The 25662-nt window shown below is 44.5% G+C and overlaps 1 protein-coding gene across 2 annotated transcripts in view; it reads left to right on the top strand.

Annotated features, from left to right (window-relative positions):
* Dscam (DS cell adhesion molecule) overlaps positions 1-25662 on the top strand; it is a 579765-nt gene that overhangs the window by 530695 nt on the left and 23408 nt on the right. For both annotated transcript variants that reach the window (XM_031364533.1, XM_031364534.1), the window contains exons 28-31: positions 3966-3996; positions 11778-11893; positions 14802-14951; positions 24555-24752. In XM_031364533.1, the coding sequence (XP_031220393.1) occupies positions 3966-3996; positions 11778-11893; positions 14802-14951; positions 24555-24752 (495 nt within the window). The remainder of the gene's footprint in view (positions 1-3965; positions 3997-11777; positions 11894-14801; positions 14952-24554; positions 24753-25662) is intronic.

The following is a 25662-nucleotide window of genomic DNA, read 5'->3' as shown; positions in this document are numbered from 1 at the left end:
ACTCAGGCTAGTTGAATAAAGGACACTATGAAATCACAAGCCTCTCATAAAAGAGAGTCCTAAGTAGAAAATTAACTAGAAATCAGGCCCTCTGAGAAGTACTTGAGGATTTTAGAGAGTTTAAACTCAAGAATGGAACACTCAGCCCAGGCATGGGAGTGATGATACCATCAGATTGGGAGTGATGATACCATCAGATTGGCTTGTAGATGGCTCCACATGGTCCCATCACTACGGATAGGTAAAAATACATCAAGAATTATAGTACTAGAGGGGAAAGCTGTATCTTTAGAAAGCCAGGTGAGAGGATACACACCTGGGATTCCAGCACTGGAAAGGCCCAGGCAAGATCAGGAGTCTGAACCAAGCCTGGGCCATATAGCAAGACCCTGTCTCAAAACATCAACAAAAGAGTACCTTGAAGAAGTCTCCGGGCCACTTCCCTACTAAGGACTAGACCGTACCCAAGAGAAAGAGGAAGAAGAACAGGTGGGCACTGGAAGATTCAGCTGCAGGCAACTAGAAGAGCCACACACGATGTCAATCACTGAAGGATCCAGGAGGGAGCAGAGAGAACCCACAGCTGAGGAACAGGAGGGCCTTGGAGAAGTTGCAAGAGAGAGACAGAGAGAGGGGGAGGGAGGGAGAGAGAGAGAGGTCACAGCAGGAAAACACCATGGAAGCACCCAGTGCACAACTCTGTGCTGAAGAGTTCCTTAACATGGGGTCCCTTTGAGAGCATCCACCATAAGTGTGGCCCAGGGAAGCACAGTGCACGTCAAGTGTTCTTCTGGTGCTGCTTTAGGGCATGAAAATCCTACCCTGGAGCAGGGGTCACCTAGTGTTGGTATCTGAGCTGAAAAGAAAAACAAACCAAAACATGAAACTCTTATGAGAATATGCGTGGCAGGGAGGAGAGCTGCTCATTCTGGATGTCCTGGAACTTGAGGAGCACTGGGTGTAAAGTGGCAACAGATACTCACTGTGGTGACCTACAACCCCAGCTCTGGACCCGCTAAAGGTAGCACGCATTGTAATAGCTGCCTGAGGCCCGAGGGAAAGGATCCTAAATTTCATTAAGGAAGCTAATTTGAAAGCTTCTGTCACTGTTAAGATCCTATATTTCAGAATTATTAAAGTGTACTAACTTGCTCCAGATTCACTCCTTCCCCTAAATGAAAGCATGTCTGATATGTGCCTCTGGCTCTTTGCCTGCTCCCTATGTGAACGTGAACAATACTCCAATCCTTCTCTCTGCCCAGATTCCTTTCAAATGTGACTCTTAGCCTGCCTCTAAGCAGCCCCACCTAGCACCCTCTAGACTTAAAAACAGGCCCTCCAGCTCTCCACGACTTACCAGACTCCTATCTCACCTTGTGTACCCCAATTCTAACCTTTCTGTAAGCTCCATGCAGTCCCCTCCCTACTGGCAGGGCTCTGAATTTTTTTTTTTTTTTTGGCAGTTTATCTTCAAAGGCAACATCACTTATCAATGTCATTTCCAACCCCAAACCACTGGATTCCGTAATCCAGTGCTCACAGGTTCTTACTAGGATCCCTGTAGGAAGCTGGTAGCAGAACATTGTACCCTACTTCCTGTCTAAACCTTCTGAGTAAGATGTGTGATGAATGTTGGGGTCCCCTCCCATCACCATGTTTGCAAGCAGTATCACCCTCATCTTAGCCACGTAACAGCTTTCAGACCACACTAGTCACCTCTATAATGTTGGGGCCACCCTCATCAATCACCACGCAAGCAAAGTCTCTATCGAGTAAAATGAAGCTGTCCTTTCCTGAACACATCCGTTATTCCAATGCCTGTAAATTCTCTGTGGAGTACATGGCCCAACAAATCTAACCCCTCATGGTCCAGGTCTCTTCTAAACAGATCAGTCTCTCTCTATCTTGAGATTGGCCCATCCTGATACACTTCTATCCTCAGATAATTTCCCTTACCCTGCTGAGGCCAGATGTCTGCTCCTTGGTATCCCTTGGGGTCTGACTCTCATTCTGTTCCAGGTATAAAGGACCACTAGAACAGCAGAGAAATTGTTCATGCCATAAACACTGGACAGACTTCTCACCATTGGGCATATTCACAACTCACTCTCCTCACCTCTAAGTGCCACATAGTGATACCAGAGAGACTTAGCCTGCACTCCCAAGAAGCATGATATGATACAGGTCCTTAGAACATGCTCCAGGGTCATGCTACCCTACCCAGGCCGTCCAAACTCCAGACTTCTCAGCTTAGTTCCAGGGAGCTTGTAGAAAAGAGGAATTCTAACTAGTACAACTTCCCTCAAATTTTCAGCTAAGTTGGAAGCAGGACATGGTAGCTCAAACAGAAGGAAGACATCTGTTCTCAAGGGTAGGTATAGGCAGGGTTGACTGACATGGCTTTGGAGCAAAATTCTGAAGTGGTCTATGCCTGAGAAAGAGGCAGGTCTATGCTGTTAGGACACTTGGGAACTCTACTGTCCTTTGTAGAGCCTAAGATACCTACACACCATTGTGAAAAGCCCCCAGGGAGTAGTGAGGCTGACCTGGAGCAAAGACACAGTATATGGCCAAGTGTAGGGGGTTGGATATCTCAGACTTAACATGCCCAGTGTAAGTTGAAGATAAGTGTTTACTCTGTTAAGTTCAGTCTTCTTTCTTAGCATATTGTACTAGCCACTGTTGGGTGTTGCATGGAGCTAATTAATCCCAGCTTCTGGCATTCCATAGATATATTTACTTTGTACGTGTTAAATCATTCAGGAAGAGAAGAGACTCGGGCTATTTACTTCATCTTCGCAGACAAATATAAAGACATGAGCTGAAAGATTCAGTGCTATTTTGCTTCCTGTGTTTCTCCATGTGGGTGGAATAGAGGGGACCAGTTTTGTCTTCCAGACTGAACCCATCTGTGCACAATGTTGAGGCTGCCAATGGGGATAGGCATGGCCCTGTGGCTTCTAGAGCAAGCTTTCTGGTCATTGGGTTTCCAGGTGCTGGGAAATTGATCTGAGGTTGTCTTCATGTCTCCACACATGAGACGTAACAGGCAAATCACAGCCCCAGAGAAGGTGGAAGTGTTCCTGCATAGGCGTTCCCTCAGTGTGGAGCCACTCACTGTCAAATAAATTCATTTCCAGAAACTTCTCTTCCTTGAGCACGATCCCTCACATGAAGTCTTAGAGCAAAGAAAGAAATTAACAGGAGAATAAAAAAAGGTTTCTGTGTTCCAGGAAAGGAAACTTCACTTTTGCCAGGATTGAATGTGTAAAAAGCATAAATCATATTTTAAGGGAAACAAGCATTTCTAAATAGTGTTACCAAATAAGTCGATCTGTCCTACAGTATTTTGAGATATATTTCCTTGTCTCAGGGGTGATAACCAGGTCTCCATAAACAGTGTCCTGGCCGGCAGGGGAACAGGGGGTGCACAATAAAGCTTTATATCTGAGTTTAAAATAAAACATCCAAGCTTGTAAAACTCAAGTGACCAACCTGTAGGCATAGAGCTCTATGCTAAAGCCACTTTAAGGTGAACCAGAGTAGGCCTGAGCCACTTATCATTCTTGGGTAATGGAAAGAGTTCCCACCCTTTGTTCTCCATACATGATTTTCCCCCAAATGTTAATTTTTTCCGACTGTTGAAAATAAAACTGGGTTTTCTAGAGGTGACAAACAAATAGTTTGTAATAAAAACTTTAATAGATGTCTGCAATTTTATGGCTGCGGGATACTAATGCATCTTTCTGTTATAAATAAAACCCATAAAAGAGTCACATGTAGAAGAAATAAGGAACCACAAAGCCCCCTGTCACTAGTGCAACCCTGGTAAACAGCTGCACTTGGAATGGCTTACCGTGTAACTGGAGGGTTGGTTATAACTATATAAGTGAGTTGATTTCTCCTAAGCAAATGTTAACTATGAGTTATTGATCTTATACTAATATCAGCTTTTTCTTCCTCAGATGCAAAGAGCTTAGCTGAAATGCTCATGAGGTAAGAACACGACACTGTTCCCTGGGCATTATGTGTCAAAAGACAGTTCTAGTTTGCTTTTATTACTTCTTAATGATAAAGACGATCTGAGGTTAGTAACATGTTCTCATTTCAACGTGTAATCTTCATTATATTCCAAAACATCCATGGAATGTGTGGTTGGCTACGAAGATACCAAATGACTATTTTTATGTAGGCCATGAGTAGCTGTGTTGTTGGCTGGACTCAAGGAGGAGGAGGACGCGTCTGAAGCTGGGACCACTGAAGCAGGGACCTCTAAAGCAGGGACCACTGAGGCAGGGACTACTGAACCAGTGACCATGGATGCAGGGACCACTGAGGTTGAGACCACTGACACAGGGACCATGGAGGCAGGGACCACTGAAGCAGGGACCACTGAGGCTGAGACACCTGAAGCTGACACCACTGAAGCAGGGACCACTGAGGCAAGGACCACTGAGCCAGGGATCACTGAGGCTGGGACCACTAACACAGGGACCACTGACACAGGGACCATGGAGGCAGGGACCACTGAAGCAGGGACCACTGAGCCAGGGATCACTGAGGCTAGGACCACTGAAGCAGGGACCACTGAGGCTGAGACCCCTGAAGCTGACACCACTGAAGCAGGGACCACTGAGGCAAGGACCACTGAGCCAGAAATCACTGAGACTGGGACCACTAAGGCTGAGACCCCTGAAGCTGACACCACTGAAGCAGGGACCACTGAAGCAAGGACCACTGAGCCAGAAATCACTGAGGCTGGGACCACTAAGGCTGAGACCCCTGAAGCTGACACCACTGAAGCAGGGACCACTGAGGCAGGGACCACTGACACAGGGACTACTGAACCAGTGACCATGGAGGCAGGGACCACTGACACAGGGACCATGGAGGCAGGGACCATGAATCATGGACCACTGAGGCTGAGACCCCTGAAGCTGACACCACTGAAGCAGGGACCACTGAGGCAGGGACCACTGAGGCAGGGATCACTGAGGCTGGGACCACTGAAGCAGGGTTGGGTTGCTACAGGGAACTTGAGTTTTGCTACTGTTCAAGTAGACAGCCTCCAAGACTTCTAAAAGAATTAGCCCAGTTCAAGGAAGACCACGAAGGCAAATGTGTTGCCTTTGGAGAGCACACTCAGGGTAGACAATGGCATGAAGGAGGGATTTTCTCCTTTCCATGTCTTTAGACTGCATTCCTACCACCCACCCTCCAGTCTCTTAACTGCAAACACGTTCCCCTGTGCACTCTAACCTCTGAACTCTGTAACAATGGCATCAGTGTGATCCTGAACAGGTACATGTGTGGGTTAATCCCATGACATGTTACCTCTCTACCAATATCCTCACTTAGAGCAGTTTAATAATGTTATGACCAATAAAAGATGAAACCAGAAGGTAAGAGTCTAGACAATAAGGAAACCACCAGGACCCCTTGTAGGGTCCACAGGGTCGCCATTTTAGGTTGCCTTGCTTGGGAGAAGGCGGAGATGAGGAGGAGTTGTTTCCGCTTTGTGTCTTCTTCATCTACACATGTAAAGCTGCCAGTGTTCTTCACAAGGAGTCCATGTTCTAAATTACCAGTACCTTCAGCAACAGAGGAAAAGGTTGGGTCCCGCTGGTATGCCAAGATTGTTTCTCAGAGGCATTATTGTAGATTCTGTGTCTCAAACCTGTGTGCATCCAAGATAAAGCACTAGTATCCAGGAAAACTCTGAAATGTTGGGGGACATAATTACAGAATTAGAAGAACGTTGATGTCCTATGCCAAGAATAGGGAAATAGAGGCAGAATACAGACATTTTGATTTTTTTTTTTTTTTTTTTTTTTTTTGGTGGTTGTGGTTGAGAACTGTTATTTATCAGAGCACAGGGCCAGTGTGGGTCATGTTGAATTTGAAGTTCTTTTCACACATCAATGAATTTATCCAGGGGACAGATGGCTGCAAGAGTCTTGGGTGAAAGGCAAACTAATCCAAGTCCCTCAGAACATCTACCTCAGGATGGAGTTCTAATCAGAAAACATCGGACTTATGTAGGAGATTACACAAATCTGCATAAAATCCCCCAAGGCTGTGCTCATCTGGAGATCCACATTTGTTCACTAAGCAACTAAGAGGCATTCTTTGCAGTTCCATATGTTGTATCCGGGCTCCTCCGGACTTGTCGGATATGATAAAGCATCTAGAAGGTGAAGAAGCAAAAGCCACTTGACTTATAATGACTAACTGACTCAGCAGAACAAATTTTATAATGTAGGCTTGAAAACTATGAATTAATTGACATTTAGAGTGAGGTAATCTCTCTTACAGTTCAGTTTTCTGGCTGCTCTTGCAAAAAGCCCAGCCATAGAAGTAAGCAACCGCGTACGTGGTGAGAGCTGCCTGGAGCTCTTCGTGGTGCCTCTTTAGACATGTGTGGCCACTGCTTACCTCAGCCGCCCCTTTCCAGGGCCATTTTATTAATCAGGCCCCCAGTAGGACCTCTCAGCCTCCTGGAAAGCTGCAAGCAATTGTAGGATACTTTCCCTTTGCTGTGTGGACTTTCCTGTCCCTCCTTCCCATTAGTATCTGTCCCAATGCCCTCTAGGTCCCCCATTCATAACTCACACCTGTATTTGAAGGATGTGAAACCATGGTCTATGTTTTCTGCTGGATAAGAATGATCTGAGATTTGCCTCTTCTGAGACCCAGAATGCATACACACATAGCCTTCCCCTACTAGCCCCAGAGCAAGATCTTAGAAAGCAGATATCTTGGTAACGCAGATAGGTATGAAAGACCATGTTGGCCAGTAATAGATCATGGTCTTCCCTGTTGGCTATCAAGTGACGTTAAAAACATTAAAACTTGCAACCACTACCATTTCCTATTGCTGATTTTGGCTTTCCTCCAAAGAACAATTGTGATTGGGAAAAGTATTTCCAAGTACTTCCAATTGGTAGAATCTGCTGGGAAGGAGAGACAGTGTTTCAGCAAAAAGAGGAAAAAAGAAACGAAAACAAAACAAAGAAAAAAATCCTGAGCTGGGGCAATAGCTCAGTGGTTAACAAGCTTACCCTATAAGCTCCAGGGCCCAAGTTTGGATTCTCAGCACCCACAAAAAAGCCATAGGGATCTATAACCCCAGTGCTAAGGGATGGAGACAATCAGATACCAGGGCCTTGCTGGCCAGCTTGCCTCACTGCTGTGGTAGTTCCAGACTCAGTGAAGAGACACTGTCTCAGAAAAGTAGGGTGGGAAGTGATAGATACCCTGTCACCAACCTCTGGCCTCTGTGTGTACACACACAGACCCATGCATGTATGTAACACATATACATGCACACACACACACACACATGCACATACTCATATGCACATACACATATACACACACATACACATATGCATATAACACACATACACATACACATATGCATGTAACACACACATGCACACAGAGAGAAGAGAAAAAGAAGAGTATGTTTGTTTACCAGTGTCCCAACTGGGGAAATTGCCTTGCTCTGAGGAGCTACCAACTTAGGTCATTGCTCAAGAACCAGAGTCAATATGAGAGCCAGTGCTAGAAAAGAGAAAACTCAAACCACATTTAAATTTCCTTGCCTTTTCTTGTTCATGTCTCTGTATATACAATCTCAAAATGCCAATCTAGATGTCACAACCAGATATGATCTTGTCTGTACTTTATACCTCAGAGACATTTGGTCATATATGGGACAAGTGTATCTCCACTAGTTCTCCCTAACACATTCTCTCTCCCCCTCCTTTTCTCTCCCCCTCCTTCTCTCTCCTCCTCCTTCTCCCTCTCTCCTCTCTCTCTGTCTCTCTCTTTGTTTCTCCCCCTCCCTCTCTCTCCCCCCTCTATCACACACACACTCACACACACATACACACACACACTCATACACATACTCAGACACACATACATGTACATACACACTCACAGATATACACTTATACATAGACACAGTCACACATGCTTACACACACACATAAACATGCAGTCATACACAAAGATACACACACACACACATTTATACACACTCATAGATACATACATATACTTACACACACTTGCACACACACATGGACCCATAGGGATTTAAGGAATTGTGAAGACATTGAAGAATCACAGCGATAACAAACTCGCTGGATGACAGGGGAAGATGGTGTCTTATAAAGTTCCCTCCACTTTCCCGGCCACTGCTGTTTTATTCAAACAGCAAAATGTTGAATGGCTGGTCAGAGGTCGTATTTTGATAGCTGACCCGTTCAGCTGAGTCCTGTGCTATGTAATCTTCATATTATCATTTTGCTTCCACAATAAAAAAACATTTAGAATCCTCTAGGTTGCAAATAGGTTTCTTCTAATTAGGTTTAAAGTTTCCCTATGGCTATAATGACCAATGGTGATAGGTTTTAAGGATCTTCCTTTATATGTTAAACAATAAAAAACCAAACATGGCCATAAATATTAATATCATGAAACACCTTAGTTAGAGTTTAGCCCTTTAGCCCAGGAAGGTTATCAACCACAGCAAAGTCTTTGGGACTAAGGTTACTAAGTTCATGTCCTGTCACACAAGATAATGTGACACATTTAATACTTATTGAGTATCTTCTCTGGCCACCTGCTGTTCTGGGGACGTGTAAGGACCAGAGCAGATGAGCCTATCCCTGTGGAGATGCAATTCCAGTGGGAGAGACAGATAATGAATAAGATAAGCCAATTACATATGTTTAATTGACTTGATTAAACATATGCCGGAGATGGTGCCAAGGAAACTAAATTAAGTAGAGAATGGGGCTAGGACAGGAGGGATTCCCCCGCAGGGCCAACTTGGCCTACTGAAAAGATGGCTGCTAAGCAGGCATCACAAGGACATTGCAGGGGGAAGGGAGGAGGTAAGCTCTCTTCAAAGGGACAGGAAGTACAATAGGGCCAGGGGATATGCCCTCTCCAAAGGAAACAGGAAGTACACACAGGGGCCTCCCTGGTGAGGGCCTGGGTCTCAAGGTTCACTGAGCCATTTGTTTGTTTTCCACTGTGGGACCTGGCAGCATCTTCTCTGGAGATCTGGGACTCTCCGTCCAGCCCTCACTTCCTTACTGTGCTTGTCACCCAGTATCATCGTTCCACACCAGCAGAGTCTTCACAGAGGTTATTTAGCTTGTTTCCTCTGTCCCTAAGACAGGGATCCTTCACTTATCAGTTGAGTGTAACCTGCTCCTGGTGCTCACCGCACATCAGAGCAGCTGCTTCCTCACGACTGTTCTTGAGAAGGGAACACACTCTCGGGTTTCTGGTTTTGGTACAAGGACATGCTTGAGTCCTCCGTGGCTTCTAAATGGATCTTTTGGCTATTCACGGGTAGAGGCTGCCCATGTGTTTCTGTGGAGATTCAGAGGGTAGAAACATATGGCAGGCAGCACACAGTCCTCCAGGGATCTCAAGTGCAACTGTGTGAATCTCTGCACTTTTCCCCTTTCTTCTTCTTTTTTTAACCACGAGTGCAGTGGGAAGTGAAATCATTTGAAAATGTATAGAGACCATGTGAAAAAAAAAAAAAAACAGGTCAAAAGGGTTGAATGTGGGCTGCTCATAATTGGCGTGAGTGGGGTATATGACCCAGTTACAAGTCTGTAGAGCAAGAACTGTGCTTGGAGGTGAAGCACCCAGAGGAGCAGTGAACCTTCTGAATGGAGCCTTGCTTGTGGGGTGCTTTGTGTACATTCACATGAAGGGAGGGGTGTCGTAAAATATCCAGTTGTAACCTGGGCTTCAACAGGCAGCATGCAGGGCTTTCTCAAATGGACAGGATGCCTGCATGATCTAGGCTCCATCAGCTACTTGGTTTAGGAGTGGGTGAGGAAGGATTAAGGAGACAGAGGTTTAGGAATTCCTTCCTTGGAGAGAAAAGCACTTTAAGTGCATCCTGCAGACCTTGCTCTCCGTTGGATGTAAGGAACAAATGAGGCAGGGGAGATGGATCAGTGGATAAAGAGCCTGTCATACAAGTACTGGGACCCGAGTTCAAATCCCAAGCACCTGTATAAAAAGTCAGGTGTACCTGGGTCAGAGTCACTGGATACCTGCTGGGTAACTAGCCTAGCACCAACAGCTAGCACTGGCTTCAACCAGACACTATCGCAAAAAGATAAGATGAGGAGGTATTGAGGAAGGCACCCATTGTTAACTCAACGTGCACCTCGTGGGCATGAAAGATAAACATTAAAAGAGAGAGAAGGAAAAAGGAAGGAAGTAGAGTTAAGGAACCATCAGGTGAACCTGATTCTAGGAATCATCACCCTGTAGAGAAGATTCTGTCCCTGGACTTAGGCCTGCTATAAACAGCTTCACTGAAGAAGTATCCCAATGCCTTCCACTTGCCAGGGGGTGCTTCAGAAAACATTTTAACATCTAGCACGTCCATCCGTATAAAAGACTGAACCACCCCTAAGTGGATTGCTAATTAAGGCCCCTGTTCAGCATGAAGGTTTAACTCGGAGCCGCCGGCTGTAACAGGCTGTGATTACGCCAGGCAGATAGAACTACCACCTACTTCCATTACTTGAGAATTCACTCTCAGAGTAATTTTCTGGTACACAAATTTTGAGATAAAATTATTTTAGTAATTGAGTTTTTTCTCTCTATTTCAAAATAGTGCTCAGCTAGGAAAATCAAAGTGATGTTGGAAATGCTAACAAGGCTTGTGGCTTGTCAGTAGAAGAAAAACAAAAGGATATCAATACAGATTCGTTAGTGAAGTCACCATCCAGTGCCCAGCTGTTCACAGGTTTCCTCCCCTGCTATCCTCACAATAGATAGATAGATAGATGATAGATAGATGAAAGATAGATGATAGATAGATAGATAGATGAAAGATAGATGATAGATAGATAGATGATAGATAGATAGATGATAGATAGATGGATGGATAGATAGATAGATGATAGATAGATGAAAGATAGATGATAGATAGATAGATAGATGAAAGATAGATGATAGATAGATAGATAGATGAAAGATAGATGATAGATAGATAGATAGATAGATAGATAGATGAAAGATAGATGATAGATAGATAGATGATAGATAGATGGATGGATAGATGGATGGATAGATAGATAGATAGATGATAGATAGATGAAAGATAGATGAAAGATAGATGATAGATAGATGGATAGATAGATAGATAGATAGATGATAGATAGATAGATGAAAGATAGATGATAGATAGATGAAAGATAGATGATAGATAGATGATAGATGATAGATAGATGAAAGATAAATAGACAGACAGACAGATAGATAGGCAGATGGTAGATAGATGATAGATAATAGACAGATAGGCAGATGATAGGTAGATAGGATGATAGATAGATAGATAGATAGATAGATAGATAGATAGATCAATGGTAGATAGATAGACATATAGATAATGTATAACTATATATGTCATTGTCTGAATGCCACTTTTAAAATTGTTATTTTCACCCTTACCCAAGAAATGGTAATTTTCTCAATACTGATCATTATTGATCCCAACTATTAGCAGAGTATATGTTTGGACTCTCCTTTGTCTACTGAAATTTAATCTTAATACATATCTCTTGATTGAAGGAGAGGCATTTTCTGTCATGTATGTTGCCTTCTCATCTCTTCAAGCTGCTTTCATAATTAAACAATAAACCAGGTTGATATAGAGTGACGTGTCAGCATAATGTCATATTGAACTGGGTTGGCTAACACGTATTCTCTCTTATTCTCAGCAAGAACACACGGACTTCAGATACCTTAAGCAAACAGCAGCAGACTCTGAGAATGCACATTGATATACCCAGGGCTCAGCTTTTGATTGAAGAGAGAGACACAATGGAGACCATAGGTAAGGTGCCCTGCTAGTTACATTTCCGGGAGTGGCTGCTGTAGGATGAGAGACCATCATGCTTCCTCATCCTGACCTATGAGTGAAGGAAACCCTTGACAAGGGAATAGTTTAGATGCCCCATGAGTAGAGAAGCTGAGGGGAATAATAAGTGCCAGGAAATACACCACAAGAGTTCCCCAACTCTGCTCACTTGGGGCCTTTCCTGGAGAAACCATTGTCCCTTCAGTGATGAAAACTTTACAGCACAGAGAGCTCCTCAGGCCCTGCCTCACAAAGCTTCATCTTAGAAGTCCTCTATGCTCTCCTTGCCAACCCTGACAAGGTCAGCCTTCATTAAATAAACCTTCAAGATTTGATTAAGACTTAAACAAATAAATGCCTCCAAGCAGGCTGTCTCTCCCTATTCCCAGCATCCCATAACATCCTGGGGTGAGAGAAACAGCCAGATCTCCACCCCGTAAACCTCCTTGTCCCCAAATTTCTCAGTCTTAAGAGAAGCCATGAAAATGACAGGCTCTGTGGCCTATCCACCATAAACCCAGCATCTTGACCTGCTGCCTTCCTGTGATTGGGAACAACCATGACAGTCCCTAACATTTATCGAGAGCTCTCTAAATCCCATGGTCTCTTTCAGCACATTCCATGTTACTTGCTTAACCGTCTATTGGCTCACAGGAAAGAGATTGCTCTTCTATGAGATGTGGAAAGGCTTTCATAACTGGCCAAAGGGGAAAAGGCTGCCATGGAGTGAGTGGAAGGGGACCCTTCTAAAACAAATGCAGCCCTTTCCCCATGGCCTAGATACACTGCCTGCCTTCCAGTATGATCCCTGAACACCTCCTACCATGAAGGCTGCAAGAGGAGATCAGGTGGAAGGAAGGTCTCCTCTGTCACCTTCACCCTTTCCTTGTCCCACCATCTTGAAAGGTATCTTGAGCGGATGGCTTTGAAATGCCAAGGCCCAGTCTGCCCTCCGTACATCAGCACTCAGTCCAGGCATAGCACCGATTAACAAAACTCTGACCAAGTTCAGTCCAGCCCTCAGTCGCATGACTCGCATTAATTCTTAGGTCCATGTCAAATAGGAAGCCCTGCTTTCTCCCAAGTGCCGTAGGGTGTGTTAGCTTTTCTCAGTGCAGACCGAAGGCCATGCTTTGCTTCTGGATGTCTATGTTTTCACTGCTGGGACTTCAGTGATGCCTCTCTCACTGACCTCCAGAGATAGGGCATTAAAACTAAAATCACCTTTGGCATGCACTTGCTCGGCCAACAACACCCTGTGTGTTGATTTGAGAATTCAGGGAGACTAGGGAGTTTGGCAGGTCACAGTGGTTATATAACAGGGAGGAGTACAGAGAGCATTTGCAAGTGTCCCCCCTCAGACCCTTCATAATCCTTCAAATGCCTGTTACAGCAAGATGGAGCCTATCAGTGGTGCATGGCTTCCATGGGCTCTTTGTTGCTGGCTGAATACCAGACGGCCTGCCAGTCATCTCTGTATGTCACCATGACCGGCAGCCAGAGATCTATCACAAGCTGCCGAGCATCATCTGTCACCAACCATCATTTGTCTCCTATAATTCCAAAATGGTGGGTCGATGGAGTTTTCTAATTACTAGGAAACACTCCAGGCTTTGGTTATAAGGATCCAGCATTAGACTACCATTTATTTCTGCCCAGAATGAATAGTTAACCTTGCAATCAGTGAGGAGGCACTTGACATTTCCCAGGACAGGTTTATAACGCAGACGTGAATCTCATCTTAAAAATACAACTACCTACCAAAATCCACAATGCAGCTGCATTATGGAAGACAAACCCATGTAGACAGGGGGTCCTCTGGTATCAGCTGTAATTGTGAGACTCCATCTCTGTGCAAATCCCACTTTCTATGAGGGTTTGAATGATAGCTTTAGAGCCAAGCCTCCAAGCCCAACTCTGGCACTCATCTCAATACCAACCTGTGCTGTGCCACCCGCTGGGACACTCACAGACAGCTTGGCAGCCTCCTCTCCAGATCTCTGCCAAGAAATTTGATTCTAACTTCAAGAGGCCTTTCCTCCCCTGCCAGAGCCTGAGCAACTGGGTTTTGTAAGGTTCCCTCTGTTCAGAGCCATTTTTGGGCACAGAATCCTTGCTGGGTTGTTTATGAACATAGCATCAGTAACCCCCCCCCCCAAACCCCATCCCTTCAGACATGCTGTAGCAGGTCCTGGCTTACTGATAATCAGAACATTAGCCTGCCTCACAGTCTCTGAAAATGTACAGAAACCCCATACTTCCCAACGAAAGTCTCCCTTTGTGTCAAAGAACTCTAAAGAAAACAGGAAAGATAATGACGGTCCTCGGACAGACAATGGCACGTGCATCTCACACAGCTGTTCTCCCTTGGGACCCCAAGGCCCTGGCTCTTACCTTCCTAACCTTTCAGAGCCTATGCTCTGAGAGACTTACAAGAGAGACATCCTTGAAGTCCGTCAAAGCATGTACTAAAGATTAAAGCCCTCAGCAGTAGCTGGAGAAAAGGAATGGAACCATCAATTCTTCAGGACAGTCCTTCTCTTCCTTCTCCAAGCACTGACCAAGGTCACAGCCAACCCCAGTGTGGGGAATGCAAGGTTTAGTTCCACAGAGTGTTGCAGAGGCTAAAAAGGCCTGTCCCACAGGGCAACCCTATCACTGGGAGCATTGACAATGTACAATATGTTGGGCAAGCTTTGGACAAACACATAAACCCCAAAGTGGTCAGTTATGCCAAGTGGTCAGCTACACCAAATGACATTATTTTCACAAGAAGCTGAGTGTGTGTGTGTGTGTGTGTGTGTGTGTGTGTGTGTCTTTAGACTCCCATTTGTATTCACCTTTGTTAAACACACTTAGCTTTCCTGTGTGCCCCCTCTTGCAGATGACCGCTCCACAGTCCTGTTGACGGATGCTGACTTCGGGGAGGCAGCCAAACAGAAGTCACTGACAGTGACCCACACGGTGCATTACCAATCAGTGTCTCAGGCCACCGGGCCCCTAGTGGATGTCTCCGATGCTCGACCAGGAACGAGTGAGTATTCAGCAGCCCTTGGAAATGTGTGGCTGTTGTCAATGCTGACAATATCTGTGCCCCTCACAAAGAAAAGGGTAGGTCTTCTCCATCACACAGCCAAGCAATAGATGTGATGAACTTTTAATTGGGATAGTGAGGCATCATTTATTACTTGTTAGGTGTGTGTCAACTCAAACCAACCCATCTCAGTCTTGGTTTACTGTAGAAATTGCTAGAAGTTTCAGGTGAATATAATCCTTTTGAACTTTATACAACATGGAAAAGAGAAGGATGATTAACTTTAATGTGTTGGGCAGTGTCCCGTTTGCGGGAGAGTGTAGATAACACACAATCGCATGTGTGTTATCTACAGCAACCTTTCAAGGTTCTGACTTACAAAGTAAACATCAGAGTCTTTGTTTCAGACATTGGAAGATGGAGTTTCAGACAAATAGTCTAAGGTTGTGCACATGAAGTGCACACAGAAAGCTGCTGTAGACATGTCCGACCTCAAAGCTCACATTTGTCTCCTAAACACAGAGAAGAATGATGGTTCTGGCTAATCTAGAGATTTTGTTCTGCTTAGTTATTCATATTTGCATTGATAATATGTGTAAATTTATTACTGCAAAGAAGTTTCCTAATGTGCATCTAGCTTATTAATTAGATAGTCTTGTTTCTTCATAATTGAAACTATTCATAAATCCCCTCAAAGGGTGAGAAATTGATGTCCCAATTGTCATTTTGGAAGCTTTGCTATCTAGCTTGTAAGTCTCTAATTGCTCTCTCTGCAAAAATCCACACTTCTAGAGCCATATAGTATCATGAGGAAATCCATGATGCATTGCTGGAGGCTGTAGCTTACAAATTCTAGCTTATGCCCTGCAGTGAGCATCATGGCATGACTGATCAGTTCCCAAACCAGGCTTTGAACAGAGCTGAGGATCACCTGAGACTGTGGCTTCCACCATTGAAGCCATGTTTGGTTGTCCCTTGTGCTAAGCTTGTCTCCTTCCTTCTGAGGAATGTTCTGGAGACACAAGTAGTACGAACCACTAGCACTCTGGGCTTGTGTCTACAAGCTAAGAGCCTTGTCACTAAAATGTTTCAAGGCCTTGTCCACTCTCTAGTCACTGACTTCACCACTGTGAGCTGAGATCTGGCTTCAGCCACTTCAAGTTTCTAGGCTACATTTTGCTCTTAAATAAAAGGAAAGTTGACACACCTGGGAGATATGTTTTGCCTGCCTTGATCACAGCACATTGCTTCCATCTGCCAGGTAAAAAGCAACACAGAATCATGCTTTCCTTTAATGGCCTTTGATAGCAAAGGTACCACACACAATGGCTATCACAAATAGTTAATGCAGGAGCAGAGGCAATGACAGGAATATACTGGAAACTTCCAGCAGCATGAAGAGTATGCCCTGGGATAACAGGAAGTGCTTTTGACAGCATTTAAAATATCAGAGATGAATTTGTACCATGTGCATACATTGTAAACCAGGTACTCTAGCAGGCAGGCAGGAAGCCCGGGAGGAGTGTGCTCCATGCCTCCATGTGGCTATGAAGTTGTTATGTATCACTGGGGAAATAGAATTCATCCAGTCAGCACTCAGAAATGTTTACTCAGATTTTACTTTGCATATATGGCTCATACTCAGTGTTGGGAATGCACTGCAAAGAAAGTGAGGAAAGATGTGTATCTTTCATTTTAGTGGGAAGGCAGATATTACACAAGGAGTATGGTTTCTTTCTCAGGAAATGGTAGATTAAAAGAAGACAGAGTGAAGAGGTGCAGATTCAGGTCAATGAGGTACAGGGACAGTGGGAGGAGTGTCCTGGAACTGGGTTTTTTGGAAACTTCTCCATGGAGGAGAAGGTGGTATAAGGGGCCAGAGGGGAACTAAGATCCTCAGAGGGAGAGCTGGAGCTGACTGGCAGGAGAGAGCAGAGAGGGAAGAACCCCAAGACTCTCTGGAGCACTGGAGTAGACACAGCCCTGGGGTGCTGGCATGCTGTCATGGAAGCAGTTAAGAGAGCAAGAGACAGAAACATGGCCCAAGCCAGGCCATGCGTGCACGTAGGTTCCATTCTGATGGTCCTACCACATTGTCCCAGGATCCAGCCTGGCTGTCACTGGAAAACACTACAGCTTAAGAATATGTTTCTTTTCTTTATGGAGAATTTTATTAAACCACAATGGCAGAAAGCAAGCAATTCGGGCACCATCCTCCAGTTCTCTCCTCCCATCCTAAGATGGAATTGTTCAGAGTCACCGTGAAAACACTCTATTGAGGATGTCTACAATCTTTTAGTTATCCCATTAACTATATTCTCAAACCCAAACACGGTTGAGAACAGTAATATGCAAGTTTTGTGTGTGTGTGTATGTGTGTGTATGTGTGTGCATGTATGTGTGTATGTGTGTGTGCGTGCATGTGTGTATATGTTTGTGTATGTGTGTATGTGCGTGCATGCGTGTGTAGGTGTGTATGTGTATGTGTGTGTATGTATGTGTATGTGTGTATATGTGTATATGTGTATGTGTGTGTATGTGTGTGTGTGTGCGTGCGAATGCATGCATGTGTGTGTGTATGTGTGTATGTATATGTGTGCATGCGTGTGTATATGTATATGTGTGTGTATGTGTGTATGTGTGCGAATGCATGCATGTGTGTGTGTATGTGTGTATGTATGTGTGTGCATGCGTGTGTAGGTGTGTATGTGTATGTATGTGTATGTGTGTAGTATATGTGTATATGTGTATGTGTGTGTATGTGTGTGTGTGCGAATGCGTGCATGTGTGTGTGTGTGTGTGTATGTGTGTATGTTGAGTTTGTTTTTAATGAAGACACTGAGTAACTGGCCCCACAGCACCTTCAAAAGCTTGACCTTTAGGAATGTTCTGGAGCCCAGATCCTTGCATGCTTTTGCTCCCTGGAGCTTGCTAACACCTCTAACCAGCTGTCACATCTGTTTTAACAAAGTCCTGTGGTCCGACGGCCTAAGCCCAGCTCATTAAAGCTTGTTATGTTTGCAGAGATTCATTTGTGAAGCCAGCTCCATAGCCAAGGGTTCTGCCTCTTGGCTATGGATGCAGCTGCACACACATCAGAACTCCTTGTAAAGATTCCACCTGTACTGAGCAGGGCTGAGGCTCCCCGATCACAGTTCCCCAAGACATGCAGTGTAACAGAGTTCTATAGCATTTGCATTAAATTAGGTACTATTAGTAATCTGTGGTTTGAAGTGTGTGGGAGGACACACACAAGTTCTATGCAAACACCGTGTCATTGTGTCAAAGAGTCTTGAGCATCTGCAGGCTTTGCTACCCCAGGAGGTGCTCGGATGCAGTCCCAGTGGATGCCAAAGTTTCTATGATCCAACTATATCCCCCATGGTCTCAACTACAAAGGGTATCACTCTTCTGTTCTCTATGTCAGGATCGTGTTGCTATTGCAGTAGCCTTTTATTTATTACTAGAGCATCGGAAAGCTGTTGTCTGTATACAAACACAATTGCACTGCAGAGTTTGTGTTCCCAAGTATTTTATTAGCTTGCCAGAGAGTTAGGCCAAATTCTTCTCCTGTGGATGAGGAATGGAAACAATGTGCCATTCACTGCTCTCGGCAGCATGTGAAGACTCACACTTTGGCCGTGTCTTCTGCTCAGTTTCCTTCCTTCCTCCTGTACAGATGACATTGATGTTACACCCTTGCACCTGGGGCTCTGTTCACACCTTGCTCCCAGCACATGCCTTAGGCATGAACCCGTTAAGATCAAGTGCTGATCAACTACAGAGTGCTGGGATCAGAGTGATTGGGGTAGGAGTAAACGGGTACTTAACTTACTCATGGAGGACCTGGAAACTCAATCCATTATGCCCTTTCTCATCCATCTCTGGAGATTTCTGTTCCTTAGGTCTGTGTGCTCTTCCATCCCAGAGAAAGTGCATTCTTTCCTCATTTCTGATAGAAAGATGACTATGCACAAGATCTTCTCCTGGGAAAAGTAGCAAGGTCTGCAAGTGTGATGACCTATGATTGAATTATACCAATCATAGTTACCTAAAAGGTATTCATTCATTCATCAGATTGCTCACCTGTGTACAGACATTTGCCACGCATCCATTAAATACCATCTCTCCTTGATATCTAGGGGTTCCTGGACCTCCAAGTTATGGCTGCTCAAGTACCTTGTATATAATGGCTCTCTTAGTTCATTTTCTGTTGCTGTGATCAACATCATGATCCACATCGACTTGGGGAGGAAAAGAGTTTTTCGAGCTTACACACCCCATGTTATAGTCCATCATTGAGGAAGTCAGGGTAGGAACTCAAACACACCAGGAACCTGGAGGCAGCAGCTGATGCAGAGGTCATGGAGGGGTGCTGCTTACTGGCTTGCTCTCTGCAACTTACTTAGCGTGCTCTCATATACAACCCAGAACCACCTACCCAGGGACAGCACTTAACCACCATGGGCTGGGCCCTGGCACATCAATCATGAGTCAAGAAAATGCCCCACAAACTTATCTACAAGTCATTCTGATAGAGGCATTTTCCCAGTTGAAGTTCCCTCTTCCAAGGCAACTCTAGCTTGTGTTGTGCTAAGATCACAAACGGTAACAAACACAGTGGTCAGGTGTTTCTGCATAAGATGTAGTCATCTTCATATATACTCTAAATAATGTGCATTCCTTATAATGCCTCACACACTGTATGTACACTGTATGTACACCGTATATATAATGTGTGTATGCTGTATGTACACTGTGTGCACACTGTATGTACATTGTGTTTTTTGCTATATATGCGCTGTGCACACTGTGTGTACACTGCCATATGTACACTGTGTGTACATTGTATGACCACTGTATATCATATATGGATAGCTGCTATCTCATCACAGTTAGAGACTAATGACAAGATGTCCCTACGTGTTCTAGATGGACACATTTTGTTTTCTAGATACTTGTGGTCAGTGGTTGGCTGAGTCCTTGGTTTGGAGAACTACTTGATATTGAGGGTCAAATAGTTACCAGGTGCTGCTGCTGCTGCTGGCATCTGGTCCTCTCACCACCCAGTGACACGGACTGTCAAGTTCACATGTAATTCAGTCCTCCCATAGACGAGGAAGTCAAGATCCCAAGAGGAGAATGACTTGCTCAGTTCCCTCAACCCGATAGCAGAACAAACATCCCTAAGTCCCAGTCAGCAGCATCGGCTGCTGAGACTCTGTAAGCCCAGGAATCAAAGACCCTGGGGCTCTGAGAAGAGCCCTCTCCCTCTTAATCCCTCTCTTTCCCTCACTCCCTTAATTATCTAGAGAGATGGGTGCCATTTCTGCACTGGAGCTTTATAACTGTGAAAGCTACAAGAGCTAAGGTCTTCTCACAGGTCCTGGCTCCCTGCCAGATGTGGACGTGAATCATAGATGTATTCACTTCCCATGTGCTGAAGCCCCCAGGCCACAAGCTGCAGTCTTCCAGTACAGAGGAACCCAGGGAAGGTAGCTGAGCCTTGGCCAGGAAAACTCAAGTCCTTACCATGCCCATTTCCTGCCCAGTCCTGCACCATTTCTGACTAGAGCAAATTCACAGCCCTCTACTAGGCCACAGCCAGTGAGTGACCTGGTCATGTGGCTCTCACCCTGGCCCTTACCTGCCCATTCCTGGCCATCTTCACCTATCAGATTTCTGAGAAGTGTGGTTTATGAATTGTTAAGGGGCATTCATCTGCAAACTGTCTAAACCAAGATTTGAACTCTCTCCATTAACCCACTGAATCTTCCCAGTGCACCCAGGATATTTTCCACCAGGCTGAGGGTCCAGCAGGTTGACGGTCTGCTGCTTAAGCACCATAGGTTTTTATACCCTGGGTATTCTGACACACTCAGACCACTCAAAGCTAGAGGTGGCAGTGATGTCACCAGTCTCAGAAATGGGGGATACAGGCCTGCCCAAATGAGATCACAAAGCCAAAGTTACATAGCCTTTGAATAATGAAACCTGACTTGAAAGCCAGGCAACATGATTCGAAACCCATACACTTAGCTACTGTGTGTGATCCCTGAATATAGATGATACTACATAAAGGACATGTGGGAACTAAAGAAGCTTATATAACACATAGGTATATGTACATAAATGTCTGTGTATACATACATATGCATGTATCATATACATATAATGAGTTCTTATATCTACTGCATTTGTGTCTGTAAATTCAATGCCCCCATATACTTCACCCTAACAATACAATATAATAACTGCTTTCCTAGCATTTACGTTGTACTGACTTTTATAATTCATGTAGAAATGATTTTAAAAATACATAGGAAAATGTGAGTAGGTTGTATCCAAATAATGAAAAAAAAAAGCTTAAAATATACATTGAATCCTTATTACTACAACTCTGAATATATACTCTGTCACCCAGAATGGTATAAGAGAGTGCAGGAAAAAAAATAGCTCCTGTGGGCAGGGTGATCCCATGGCCCAATGCACCACAAGCCCTGGATAAACGTTTGCTACTTAAATAGGGAAATGATCGGCTGTTATGCATGGGAAGGCTGCTGAGTTCTCCGTGCATAGCTGAGGCCTCGGGTATGAGAGCTGAGAAGAGATAGCAGATGATTAAAGGAAGACTGATCTGGTGAGCACGTCACACGTGACATGCTTTGTAATCAACCTATTACCCACACAATCCTCTCTGATCCTGAATTCAGGATAATTAAAATAATTTGATTCAATGGGCAGAAAACTTAATGCAGATTTAGACCCAGAGTTGAAAGGTCAGGAGTTATTTATACCCCTGTCCTCTAACTCATTGGCTGCTTGGCAAGCATGCTGCTTAATCACTAAGTTGTATTTATATTAGAGGGTTGGGAGGTTGGCAAAGAATCTTCCATGCAGTGGCAGAAAAATCCCTAGATGAGCAAAGTCACCACGGAGCAGAATCTAAGCAGTATTTACATTGCTGTTGGAAGCGACCGTATCAAGTTCAGTTCAGATACAAAATAACAGTTGCTAAAACCTGGATATTTAAAAAAAGGAAAAAGAAAAAAGAAAACAAAATGTGTCAGGTATCCTTGCCTTCCTCCATCCTGACATGGTTCTGACCCTGGGACGCCTGTGTAGCACACAGCAGAATTGTGGCCTGCGGCTCAGAAAACTGATACCACGACCTATATTTTCAACATTTATCAGGCCACTGCTAGCTCTGTCCTCATCCAGGGGGACAAGGGATAATGAATAGAATTAACTTGAAGAGAGTTGTGGCTTTGAATAGAAGTTTTCCAAATAGGGAGGTCTCCGTGGGGAAGGAAGAACTGAGCTCCACACTGAGAAATGAGCTTTCTAAGGCCCGAAACCTGGGTGAGAACTTGCAGACTTAGAGAGTTAGGGACTTTGAGTCTGCCCCAGCTCCAGCATGCAGGCCAACAGAGCACTCAGAATCCTCTACAAGTGTGGCTGCAATTTGAAACCCGAAGAATAAAAAATGAGATTCCTCAAAACTTACATAAGGGGCTGGGTAATTTTCTAGAAAAGACTCATTAGCATTTAAATAACAAGCGGTACTATTTAAGCTCCACTTATCAAGTCAATAGTGCCTGGAAGACATTTAGACTCCTACCCATGACACTGTTTTTCTATCTCGTGGAGGACCTCTCTGGAATGTTCCTCTTCCCCGGGAAAAAAAAATGCAATTATCATTCACACCTTGTTGTGTACAGGGCTCCAACACTTTGGCATAGCTCATTTGCATTCTCATCAAAGCCAGAAACTAACTTCTAATAAAGCCTTGTTCTATGGAATTTTTGCAAGAGATGAAATGTGCCCTTAAAAAAAAAAATCAATGTAGCCAAAAGCATGCAGCAGGACTGAATCTTTTGATGACCCAGAGAATCTTAAAATGTATTGATTTGGCCATCTTCTTAATGTTTCTCTCCTAAGTCCTAGAATGATGGATTAGTTCAAAGACCAATAACTAGAAATCTGCAAAGGGGAAAATCTTCCACTTGCAAAGAAAGGCTTTTCCCTGATGACCTGTGTCAGCATTTCATGCTCCAGTGGGGATTATGGACAAGTCATGGTCCTGTGCACTCCCAACTACAGACCCAGGCAGCCAGGATCAGGCCACATCTGGCCAAGTAAGAGACAGTGCCTGAGTAGACGGGCAGAAGAGCTGTGTCATGCCTAAGCTGCCATGGCTCATCCATGAAGTGACTTCAGGCTAAGTACCAATTCCAACAATTACTGTGGGCCAGCTGTGTAGACAGCTCTAAAGACAGACCCTTGCACCCACCCTGGAGAGACATCCGAGTTCATAGATGCATGTAATTGAGCATAGACAGCCATGTCCAAAGTTGGGTCTCAGTTTATTCCTTCAAAAAGCTGTGCTAAGTATTGATCACAAAATGTCCAGACTATGCCATTCTAAGAAGCAGAGAATTCAGAAGTGGAAAAGTCCCTTCCAGAACCCTGAACTACTTTTAGTTGGAGTCCCAGAAAAACCACTCCAGGGAACAGAACACCTCCCCTGGTCCATGGAATTTCAGGAATGGTAATACTCTGGCCTGCTCCAGGGCCCAACACATGTTGCTGCTAGCATGTCACTTTTCTTAGTTCACCAGGGTTGAGCTAAGACCACACTACCCTATGTACCTGATGCCCTTAGTTCCAGAAGTAAAGAAGTGTAAGCCCCTGGCAGCAGCCCACATACATATGGACCTTGACATTTTTATAAGCAGTTGACACATGCTATCCATATATCATTTAACTATTTGTTGTCCATATTAAATAGTCCAAGTCGTCATCAAAGTTCCCATGATGCTCATCGAGAGACATACTGTCACATGCTGAGAGGACGTTGGAACAGAAAATAATGTGGTATTTTGTTTCTGGGGGCTTCAACTTAAATAACTGGATGGAAGGTATTGACTGAACTGATAAGTAAACTTGAAACGAGGCTTCAGCAACCATCGGCCATCCTGGGCTCAGACTCAATTCTTGGTTCTCCCTGCAGGGGGCAACCTCCTCCTGTATCTCTCCCTTCATAAGTCCACCAGTCTTACAGCATAGGGACCCACCCTATTCCCCCTGTGACCTCCTCTAGACTGATTATGTATGCAATGACTTTTTCCAAATGAGGTCATGTTCTAGGACCCTGGAGTCAAGATGAGGATATAACTTGAGGTGGAGTGGGGAGCAGTGTGTAGTTCAGTCTATACCAAGGTAAATGAGCCTCAGAAAGGAAATCTTATTCAAATACATTTGGTCAAGTTTCCTTGTTTTATGGGAGGTTTGGAAAGTTTAAACAAATGTTTTGACCATTGTTAATGGCCACAAACAAGGTTCTGATCTAAAGCTTCCAAAACCAAACGGGGTGTTCTTCTGCTTATGGAATTTTTTTTTTTTTAAAAAAAATAAACCTTAAATATCTGGCAAACTTAGTAAGTAGGTCATGAAAGAGGGCAAGAAGGCTTTCAACAGGTAAAATCCAAGGAAGGCTTCCTAGGGGCTTGGTTGAGCGGAGAGGCAGGAGAGAGGGTGACAGTTGCTTGCTCTGCTTGACCCCTGAAGACAGACACACAATATACCCCTTATTCGTTGCAGATCCCACCACCAGGAGGAATGCAAAGGCTGGACCCACAGCGAGAAACCGGTATGCCAGCCAGTGGACCCTCAACAGACCCCACCCTACCATCTCAGCACATACCCTCACCACAGACTGGAGACTCCCTACACCCAGGGCTACAGGATCTGTGGACAAGGAGAGCGACAGCTACAGTGTCAGCCCATCACAGGACACAGGTGGGCAATGCATGCTCCCGTCTTGGTCATAGCAGGGCTTCCCAGGCTCTGTGAGGAGGGAAGCCCATGAAATCTTCCTTTCTTCCTGCCTAACTTCTCTTGGGAAGGTCACTTGCAAATGACAACTGTTTCTCTGCCAGTTCCCAAGCCAAGTGTTCAGCCTTCCCCTTGTGCAAGGCCTTACTGAGTTCTGCAGGATTGAGCCGAAATGCATCTATCTCTTTTGCAGGTGTCTTGAATTTCCCACCCATTCTGCTCTCTCCCTTGTAGTTCCTACCCAACAGAGAGAAAGAAGCACTTTTACATCTCACCCACACAATGGCAGTAATTGCTGATTGTGCTCTGAGGGCGTCTGACCCACTCCCACCTCCAGGACTAAGAGCCTGAACTTCACATCCTTCCACAGCAAGGTCACATCACCCCTATGGGGAACACAGACTGATCCTCCTGGAAATTAATCAGGTTGATTATAAGATAAACAAGCCATCAGATTGATGGTGTCAACCACCAAGACTTCACTGCTGAGCATGACCTCCTCTAAACTCTGAAAAGCTATAACTGAATCTAATAGCTGTAGAAAAATTTAATACCCATTTTTTTTCTCTTCACAACACACTTCAAAAACAGGGTTCCAAAGGTAACGTGTCACTGTGGGGATTTATTTTTATGTCTGTTATTTCTCTTAGAAGGTTCTCAGAGGTGACTTCAAAACTTTTCTGTAGATTTGAAATATAGAGATGCCTTTGACTGAGGTGACATGGCCTTGTTGTGAGGCTTGTTTGCACTGGGTTTTGTCCTATTTTCTAGTTCCCATCAAGATTGGTAACAGCAAAGGATGAATCCTGGGGATCAGGGACTGTAAAAAAGTTAATCTTCACTCTGTGTGTGTGTGTGTGTGTGTGTGTGTGTG

The sequence above is a fragment of the Mastomys coucha genome, unplaced genomic scaffold (assembly GCF_008632895.1).
Source record: "Mastomys coucha isolate ucsf_1 unplaced genomic scaffold, UCSF_Mcou_1 pScaffold12, whole genome shotgun sequence".
In the NCBI taxonomy this organism is placed as follows: domain Eukaryota; kingdom Metazoa; phylum Chordata; class Mammalia; order Rodentia; family Muridae; genus Mastomys; species Mastomys coucha.
This window is presented reverse-complemented; position numbering and strand designations above follow the sequence as displayed.